Source organism: Trachurus japonicus, chromosome 5, assembly GCF_045865225.1.
Source record: "Trachurus japonicus isolate A0001 chromosome 5, Traja_1.0".
NCBI lineage: Eukaryota > Metazoa > Chordata > Actinopteri > Carangiformes > Carangidae > Trachurus > Trachurus japonicus.
Genome location: NC_140911.1, coordinates 30,915,313 through 30,925,425, shown reverse-complemented (window position 1 = coordinate 30,925,425; position 10,113 = coordinate 30,915,313). Strand labels below are relative to the sequence as shown.

The 10,113-nt window shown below is 40.6% G+C and overlaps 1 protein-coding gene across 3 annotated transcripts; it reads left to right on the top strand.

Moving 5' to 3' along the window:
* Window positions 1–805: 805 nt before the first annotated feature.
* On the top strand, window positions 806–8,809 carry LOC146987926 (uncharacterized). 3 transcript variants are annotated; one of them, XM_085777420.1, is made up of 6 exons: window positions 806–1,212; window positions 3,380–3,554; window positions 3,722–3,805; window positions 6,014–6,064; window positions 6,185–6,223; window positions 8,437–8,809. In XM_085777420.1, the coding sequence occupies exons 2-6, from the start codon at window positions 3,450–3,452 to the stop codon at window positions 8,512–8,514; spliced, it is 357 nt and encodes a 118-aa protein (XP_085633546.1). In that variant the 5' UTR covers window positions 806–1,212; window positions 3,380–3,449; the 3' UTR covers window positions 8,515–8,809. The 3 variants fall into 3 exon arrangements, with proteins under 3 accessions (XP_085633546.1, XP_085633544.1, XP_085633545.1); XM_085777418.1 differs by having other exon boundaries at window positions 809–1,212; window positions 3,349–3,554; window positions 8,437–8,805; XM_085777419.1 differs by lacking the exon at window positions 806–1,212 and adding an exon at window positions 1,235–1,315 and having other exon boundaries at window positions 3,349–3,554; window positions 8,437–8,808.
* The last annotated feature ends 1,304 nt before the right edge of the window (window positions 8,810–10,113 follow it).

Genomic DNA, 10,113 nt, shown 5'->3' with positions numbered 1-10,113 from the left:
ATGCCAGCACACTCACCTGACATGACTCCATGAGCAACCCAGCATTAGCCGTCCCTGGAATGTGTATTCACCGTGGTTTGAACATTTCCATCTGTATTTATCAGTTTGTGCAAACTTGAAAGGTTTCCACCTCTGAGTCATAAAGAGCTGATGATAAACCTCAATATAAAGCAAAACTTTTCAACACAATTGTCCACTCTTGGATATAAATTTTATCATTTGAAAATAATAACCAAAACACATACATTTGTTTAAAAAAGATGCAAATAAAATGTAAAAAAAAAAGTAGCCAGATGAAAGACTGGAGATGGTTTCTAAACTGTTTACATGTGCTCCATATGAAAATGATTTTTTAAAATACATGCGTCTGGAGGACACACAGACATATCTGTTCACTGCTTCTTGTGTTGCCCCTGTATGTTTTCATGTAGTGCATGATGACAAATGAACTAAACTGTGGTAAACTGGTGCTCAGACGAAAGCCTATGAGACAGCTGCCTTGCAGACTTTGTTTTCAGAAACCCTACTTGATATTTATGTCCTTTGTTCTGACTTAGAGGAGAATATGTAACTCTGTAGGTGGGGAGATAACAGCAGGGAGAGAGAGAAACCTCTGCTGGCTCTGATCTCACCATCATTTCAACTGAAGCTCAACTTTTTTCCTCCCTTGTGTTGGAGGGAACTTCCCAGCCCCCCGGACCCCACTTTGGGAACCCCGGAACCAGACTCTACCCCCGAGCTCTTGTCTGATGCCCGTCTCCTTCTCTCCCTCTCTCTTTCCCTCTCTCTCTCTCTCTCTCTCTCTCTCTCTCTCTCTTTCTCAAGTGGGTGAGCTTTTTCGGGGCGGGGTCCTCTCTGTTTCAACCCTCCTACCCTCGTTCTTTCTTGAAACATGCTTTAATAGAGAAAGTATGCAATGCATACTACTCTGCTACAACCCCCCATTATACTGCAACTGGGGTATTCGTGACTGGACGTCTGGGGGGATCACACACATTTCCGATTAGAGGAGGGAGGGGGAGAGAGAGAGAGAGAGAGAGAGAGAGAGAGAGAGAGAGAGAGAGAGAGAGAGAGAGAGAGAGAGAGAGAGAGAGATTACCATTTCATTCCAGCCAATGAGACGGTCGATATAGTAAGATTTTCATAGTTGTGCAGAAGCACAAAGTGAGCCGACTGTGTGAACTTCCAGGTAAAACTGCAAACCGACTCAAGGTAAGTTCAACAGCCTCCGCTCTCATTGTGTTGCATTTGGCGCTGGCTGCATGGACAGGACTGCAGAGCCTCAACATGGAGCCTATAGCTCCAATGTATGTATGTATGTTGTGTGTCTGCGGTGCAAGGCAGAGCTTTTGCACCTGTGTTACTTTGCCTTTTGTCCGTCTTTGCTTAAGTTTTTTTTTTCTTTCTGTCTTTCTTGCGGCTCTTTGCTGGCACCGGGTTCATCCATGTCAGCGGCGGACCTGTTGTTATCACTCCCCCCCCCCTCCACCAAAAAAAAACAAAAAAAAAACACACACACATTTGAGATCGATTGCGCAAGTGATGGGAGCAGGGGATGTTGTGTTAGTGAGCAGCCGACCACCGCTTTTTAAAAAACTCTTGATGGCCTCGACTGATCTCGGTTAACATGTGCCAGCTAGAACTTCAGGCACAAGCTCCGGACGCTTCGGGGGGAACCGCGGGTCCGCCTCGGGAACGCTTTACGCACCTTCTCTAAAGTCTTATCAAAGAATGTGTTTTTATGGTTTGCAATTGCCGCCCATATGCAAAAAGTACATTCAGTCCCGTACTTGACTGCCAGACACAGAGCGGCGGAGCGGACGGGTCTGCTGCTGCAGGAGGAGAGGTGCAGGACGGATGGTTGTGTGCTGCTCGGAAATCACTTTTTTAAGAAGCGACGAGACGACGTCGTGCGTCTCATTTGGCTTTAAATCGTTTGAACGAGGACGTAGATTTCTCAAATTACGCCGACTTCCTGCTTCGGTGCGGCCGTTTTTGATAGGCTGTGTTGGCAATTAGTGTTTGGCACATTCCTGACAGAGCAATAAGCGTTATGGTAAACGGCCGCTTAGGGACGGTAGCACCAGAAAGAGTAGACACATAATGCATATGTTATAGATATTCCATTAATGCAAAGACAATGAATGTGCATTTACTTTTGAAGAAGTTACCAGAACCAAAGGAGAGACAGTGTTAACAGTTGGGGTGCAAGTAATCAGGCCTGTGATTCACTGGAGCTGAAACTAATAACTGATAAATCAATTAGTCCATGAACACCAAGTTGATTTTCTCTTATAATAGCCTAATAATAATAGGTGACTGGTAATATATAAACTTTTTTGATAAAAGATGTCGTTTTGCAAGCATCCATTCCTCTCACATTCTCAAATGTCAGTGCCTTTCTTGCCTTTCTTCTACTTCTACTTCTTCTTCTCCTTCTCCTTCTGTGATAGTAAACTGAACTTGTTTCTGAGCTGTTGGTCAGATCAGATCACTTTTTTTTTTACATATATTACATTAAATTGCTCATATAAATATAAATATTTGACAACAACAGCGACAGATAAATCCGTTATTCTTTTAGTCTGTGTCAGAAAATAGTGTATATACAATTAAAACTTCAGATTCAATGGAACATAAATCCTCCAATCAGAGATGCTACAGTAATACATTAGTTTTGCATTAGTGCTTGAGACGTATTATTAAGTTACTGTTTAATCATCATAGTGGCTATGGATTCATTCAGTCATTTAAGTGATTTACAAATCACTGCAGCACTGACGTTTACCATACGCTGCAAAGTTCAGATTTCATGTTGTCGTGATTCTTTCCATTAAGATTTGGCACGTCGTAGTAGTTTGTGTGTGTGTGTGTGTTGAATTATTGTGTCAGTGGCACAAGTTTTGCAGGAACAGATGTCGCAGCATCAGCACACCCACCACATGCACGACCCCATTGAGAAATACCTTGCAGAGGGCAGATGGAAAGACAGTGTAAAGTACAGTAGATGCAGATTTTGGATGGTAGATTGAGTTGTGAATATCTGTGCTACTTTTAGTCGCTGCACACCACTCTCATGTTTCCCCTGCATTTGCCAGACCCCTGACTGTGTTCCGATGAACCTGGTGCCAAGGCTTATGCATAAGCAGTTCCCACGCTTGCTCCTGGAAAAGATTCCTGTGTGGTTCTGAATTTTCTTTTATTAATTATTTTATACATTAAGCAGTGATCGAAACTCACTGTGGTAATTGTGCAAAAGGAAAAGCTGTACTTCAGATTTCCCAACTTCATCAAAGTTAATTGCCACTTTTTCTTCTTTTCCCCACAATTCTCTGCCCACATCTCCAGCTCTTGATACTCAGGTCTTCTCCTCTTTAAGCCCTTGAGGCCGCTCCTCCAGGCTTTGATGCCCACACTCTTTAAAGCAGGTGGACAGACACAGGCCAGGCATGAGTGACAGTGGGACCAAAGAGCCATCACCCCAGCCGAGCACTGCCCAGTCACCTCCTGAGCCTCCGCGCAGGGGGAGGGGTCGGCCACGGAAACAGCAGCAGGTAAGGCCCTCAGTCTTTGAGAGGTGAATCCAACCAGCTCTCTCATTCACCTTAAGTCATTAAGTACTTTGGAAACAAATGTATAAGCTCTCCTGGCTGTAGAGAACAGCTCATGCAAAAGTCTTTCCTTGGTTAATCATGGCTCCTCGTGGAACCTCTCTCTACAGGAGCCTGTAGGACCACCCTCTCCAAAGCGGCCCAGAGGACGACCAAAAGGCAGCAAGAACAAAGGCCCCAGAACTGCACTGAAGGTCGAAACTGACCAGTCTACTTACAATATTCAATATTGACTTTAAACTTTAAAGGGGTAGTTCAACATTTTGGCAAATTGGCCCATTGCCATAATCCCTATAGTTTTAGGAGTAGGTTCATTACCTATAATTGCCTGTGCAAGCTATTTTTAGAACAGCAGAGCAGAACCGCGAGCTGCTCAGAGCTACGCTACAGAGGCTCATGGGATTTCTTGGTTTCCCTCATCAAACTCATCAAATACACAATCCAACAACTCCAAAACGCTTTAGTGGACAAGTTGTGACCTGCACAATCACCACACTATGAGATAATAACGGAACGTTACGAGATGGAGATGCGCGTTTCCGTTTTTCAGCAAGCAGTCTCTGCATTTGCCTTGAAAACAACTCTGTCTCGTAACGTTCCGTTCTTATCTCATACCGTGGTGAATGTGCAGGTCACAACTTGTCCACTAAAGCATTTTGGAGTTGTTGGATTGTGTATTTGATGAGTTTGATGAGGGAAACCAAGAAATCCCATGACCCTCTGTAGCGTAGCTCTGAGCAGCTCGCGGTTCTGCTCTGCTGTTCTAAAAATAGCTTGCACCGACAATTAAAGGTAACAAACCTACTCCTAAAACTAATTCCAACCAATTTGCCAAAAATATTGAACTGTCCCTTTAAACTATTTAATGTCAGTGAAACATTGCTGAACAACCATTTTTGATAAATCGTTACATTACATTACACTCACGCACTGTATAACAGCTTCACAGGTTTATCTTTCTAGTGCATCTGAGAGATTTGCTAGTAATATGTGTTGAAATGTAAGAATTTATGTCTTTTGTGGGGCGCTGTAAGACAGTCAGCAGTCATGGGGAGGCCAAATGTCATCTGAAAATAGAGAAAAGACAAGCTGTTAGTCGGTGCTCACAGATGGACTGGTCAGTGCAGAGGTAGCTATTATTATTCTGACCAATGAAAGATTGACTTCTACAGAAATAGAAAAATCTTCTATGAATACTGTCACTATAGCACTGTCACTATAACACCATTAAAACACACCATGTCTGCTGCACAGTGATGGAAAGTACATTTACTCAGACATTGTGGAGTTACTTGTACTTTACTCACATTTACATTTACTACTTTATTCTTTTTCCACCTTTTATAGTGTTACAGATGTAGCTACTAGCTACTTTGCAGTCTACCATAAAACATTTGATCCTTCTGAGATGTCATGCTGTATATCAGAAAAAAATATTTACCAGTTAAAACTGGCTCCACCTGAGCCAATTATAACATTAAAATGCTGCATACACATGAATGCATCAGTAATAATTATCCAATAATATAAACAAGCACTGTTGTACTGATATTGTAAATTCTTACCCTGTCACTCATTTCTGTGTCAGTTATTATTAAATATACAAGTGCTGCAACTAAAAATGTTTTTAATTGTTTATTTTCTCAGTCAAATAGTTAATCATTTAGTCTGTAAAATGCCAGAAAATAGAATTCCAGGTTGAGGTTTACCAGGACTCCTAAACTCAACTGATTTACAGTACTTTTAATTTACTATTAAGTACAACTAAGAGGAGACCCAAATAGTTACAGTTAGGAAGTAAAAATCACTTCAACAACAAATCAAAGTATCAAATCAATCAAAGTCACTGCTGATCAAATGATCGACCACTCAGAAGTTGTAAAACATGCGCTCGGGACTTGTCGCACTGCCCCTGCTGGCAGCTTTCCACTCAAATCACAAGATTGGCAGGAACCGTGTCTGCATTCGTAACATGTTGTAGATGCACAGTGTAACCCAGTAAACCAAGCGGCCTTCTTACACACACGTCTCTCATTTGTTTGTTTTGTTGAGAGAGAGGCATAGAGGACACTCACAAGGTAAATCTGGCTGTCATTTTTTTTTTTTTTTTTTTTTAATTTTCATCACCTGTTCCTGAGGAACAGTTATTGTCAAGCAACTGAACTTGCAGAACTTGTTACAGCCACGGGAGGTATTTCATGCATGAACCTGCAAATAGAGATAAATAACTTTGGACCATATTGTTATTTTATATGATGATTTAAAATTAGTCGTTAATTTAGTTAGTCGTTATTGCTACAATTATTTAGAGAATAAATCCTGATGTAGAAATTGCATTATTCAAAAGAAAAGCTGTTAAAATACTATATGTGAACCTGTCTTTTCTTTCTGTTCTTCCTCAGAAAGTAGAGCCCGTTGGAGAGAGGCGACCACGTGGGCGACCGAGGAAATGGGTATGGAGCAATGACAGTTGCTTGCAGACTTCACGGAGTTAATTGCTCAAAAATATATGTCTCCGGGGTCCTACAGGGCTACTGTGTTTAATTAAGTTTGTCGCCTCTTTCTCTCCACAGCCTCAGAAAGTAGTTCAAGAAGTAACTGAAGAGCAGCAGGTGAGGAAAACAAAATCTTTAAAAGGCAGAAGGGTGGTCCAGTTTTGTTTTGATGCAGCACTTGAGGCCACAGGTTTCCTCTACTCAACTGAGAACCAACTGTGCCGATTTAGATGAGGCTTTAAATGTCTGAAGTATGATCTGTGCCTGAAGAGACACTTGAGATATTTTTATGTTAAGCTGAGAAACAAAGTGAAATACTGAACTTTCACAACCACGCTCCCTATTAAGTAACATTCATATCAAATGGCTCAGAATCTAATAAGCTGAGAAGTGGGTTTGTTCAATCTCAAAATCATTATGAAACTTTGTGTGTTTGTAATTTGCCAAATTATTATCACCTTTAAGTGATTCTGTATTTATAATGATCTTACTATTACATCAAACCGAGCTTCACTGTGAGAGTTGATACCGTGTCTGCTGCAGTTCCACAGAAATCTCATTCTGTGTCACAGGTTTACCTTTTTGACTAATGGCAGTTGCATCTATAGTGTGTGACTTGTAAAAGCAGCGTTGATCCACACAGTTGATCTCCTCTGAGTATCATAAGCTGGTGTAAAGCACAGGGCTTATGCTCAGCATCAGACCTAAGCTATATGGTCACACACACTTGTTTGTACATATGACAGTGAGGTCGCAGTGAACAAACCAACTCACAACTGATCCCCGCTGGAGTGTACACACAGCTGCCAGCTATATTAGCTCTACCTGGCTAAAAACTATGCAGTGTGTATTTAGTCTGCCCTAACTGATGTAATGCAATGGACTAAATGATGGAAACGGTTCTCAGAATATAAATATATGCCTCCAAAATTAGCGTGAAGCTCCATCAGCACCGCTCTTCAACTGTTTCAACAAATATAGAAGATTATAAATATTATTTATTTGACAATTATAGTTAATTTAACTTTATCTTTTATTAATAGAGAGGAAAGTGTAGCGGTATCATACAACTGAGTGTGTACGTAACGTTTATAAGTATCTGCAGAGAAACTTTGTCCTCCATGCTTGCTGTCGCTTAGGTGCATTTTTACCCTTTTGAATTCATTAGAATTATTTTTAAACTTATTTTTTATTTGACATATACATACAAACACAAACTTAACGAACACAGAGGAGATGTATATTATGTACAATTTTACTTGCTTGAAGTTCTTTAAAAATCTTTTATTTTTTCCTGTTGAATATATCTTTGTAAATATCAGTCCGTATTCTTGTACTTGTACGCCATATTTCCCATAAGTCCAATCCTCATCTTCATTCCGTTAGCCTTGACCAGAATTCTACGTTAGTACGAGTAGGCTACTTAACAAGTGAGAAAAACAACAATACAGAGTACTTCATTAGAATTTTTAAAATCTTCATTTATTGCATTTATGCATTAATTTATGTCTTCAGTCTTTACGCACATGGCTCATTGCATTGGGGCACATTTATTACTTGCGTAGCTCTGAAGCCTTTGACTGACTGATCAATATAAAGGCAAAGAATGCGTGAAATTGCTCAAATATCTGTTGCTTCTGTGCATTTGTGGTAAACACAAAACTACCGGTGCACATGTTCAGTTTGCTTTGTGTAAACTGACTTCATGAGGATATGACGAATTCTTGGAAACGCACAGATGGCCGCGTTGAATTCCCCAGAGACACCTCCAAACATCCTTTCATGGCATCCAGTTGTTGGTGAACACGCGCAGTCGCGCACCCAGAGTGTTTTTTTTTCTCAGAAACGTAGCCATCTTACTCACTTTTTCAAACAAAAAAAAAAAGACATTGCACAACAGTTGCCACCAAAGCAGGCCGGTTCTCTATGATGCCCCTCTCGTCTGCCTTATCGCATCCTCTCCACCGAGCAGTTTGTCAAAGGGGTTAAGATGCTTCAAGAACTGAAACCGTTGAGACAGACTCCCTTTCTCAGACTCACGCACATGAAGGGGAAGAATGAGTCAATGTAGAGAGGGGAAACCTGATCTAACTGCTCTCTTCCTCTGTCTTCTTGGTTTCCTGACATAACCGTCATCTTCCTCACATTTCTAGGTCTGACAGCTGGACCTACTTCCCCGCACGCAATCGCTTAATGACATTTTTTTACACTCATTCTTGTACTCTCGTGTTCTTATCTAGCGTTGATTCAGAACCTTTGCGTATAATGAGTCACTGAGCTTAAGTCAGACAATAACAGAGAAACTGGTTTTGGTCCCCTGTCTGTCCCAGGGTCCTTCAGAAGAGGCTGAGGAGGGGCCCTCACAGCCCTCGTCATCTCAGGTTCCAGCGCAGGAGGAAGGGGAGTAGATAGGACACCTCTCTACCTACCTCAAGGTTTGGCCTCAAACAAACAGGGGCACAGTCTGACTCCTATCTGTGATGGGGATTCAGGAACACACACGCAGACACACACACACACACACACACACACACACACACACTTGTACACACACATCCAAAATCATTGCAGAAAGTGGTTTCTTCTCAAATGGATTACTCAAACCTGGATTTGTTCGTTTGCTACTAGAGTTAGTTGAACATCTGTCTTACATTGAAAGAATTGATGGGGCTTTTTTTCCCTTCTTTTTTTTAATGTAATAGTTTTTACGGTAACACTTTAGATTAGGGAACACATATTCACCATTAACTATGTGCTTATTAATATGCATATAAGTAGCTTACTAGCTCCTTATTAGTAATTATTAAGCACGTATTAACACCTTATTCTACATAGCCTTATTCTACCTCTATTACACCATGAATTAAGATTTTTCCTGATATTAACTCCTAATTATCGCTTATTCATTGTAAATTAATGCATTAATGCTATACCAATTCAGAGTGATAAAGGAAGAATTACTGTTCTTGTGCTACTGCCCCTGTACAAGGCCCCAATTCACATCATTCAGAAACAACAATGCATTAATTTACAATGAATAAGCGATAATTAGGAGTTAATATCAGGAAAAATCTTAATTCATGGTGTAACAGAGGTAGAATAAGGTGTTAATATGTGCTTAATAATTACTAATAAGGAGCTAGTAAGCTACTTTTATGCATATTAATAAGCACCTAGTTAATGGTGAATATGTGTTCCCTAATCTAAAGTGGTTCCATTTTTACATTTTGGGAAATACGCTCAAATGCTCTGCAAGAAAACTAAGGAGAATATTTCCCAATCTGTTCTTCTGAGGATACCTGCTTTCCTGAACCCCTCAGCATGAGTGTGTCTGTGTGCATGAGTGAGTGTGTGTGCTGGTTCTGTGAGGAGGGGGCAGGTTTGAAGTTTAAAATGAGCAGGGGGTGAGGGGTGGGGCGGGGGGTAAAGAGAAAAAAAAAACAAACAAACAAAAAAAAGGAACCAAACTGAAAACATGTTTCTGACTCTAGTGTCATGAATCCTCATATGAAACAAAATGGGAGCAAGACGGTGACATTTTTAGTGATGTCACAATCTAAACATGGTGCGCTGAAGTCATTAGTATTAAAGTAGATGTGATAGGTTTCACTCCAATATGAAATATCCAACTTTGGAGGGGGGGGGGGCGGGGGAGGGGGGTCATTGAATAAAATAGCTCAAATGTCAATGTAATAACCTCAGTGAAATGCTTTTTTTTTTTTTTTTGTGTCCTTCCAACCAGCAGCTGATTTTAAGAAAAAAAATAATAATCCAAAGGTTTAAATGGATATGTCACTTTGGAAACAAGGTCCTTCACATATACTGTAGTCAACGACAGTGTTGACAAGTCATTCTACCACACTCAGGATTTCACTATTACAGTGCTTTTTACACCATATTGAAACCTCAGGTACAAAACTATTCAGGAACATGTTGTCATTCTACTCAGTAATAATTATTGTGCTGTGTTTGTTGTGCATTTCTGATCTGTATTTGACATTACCAGT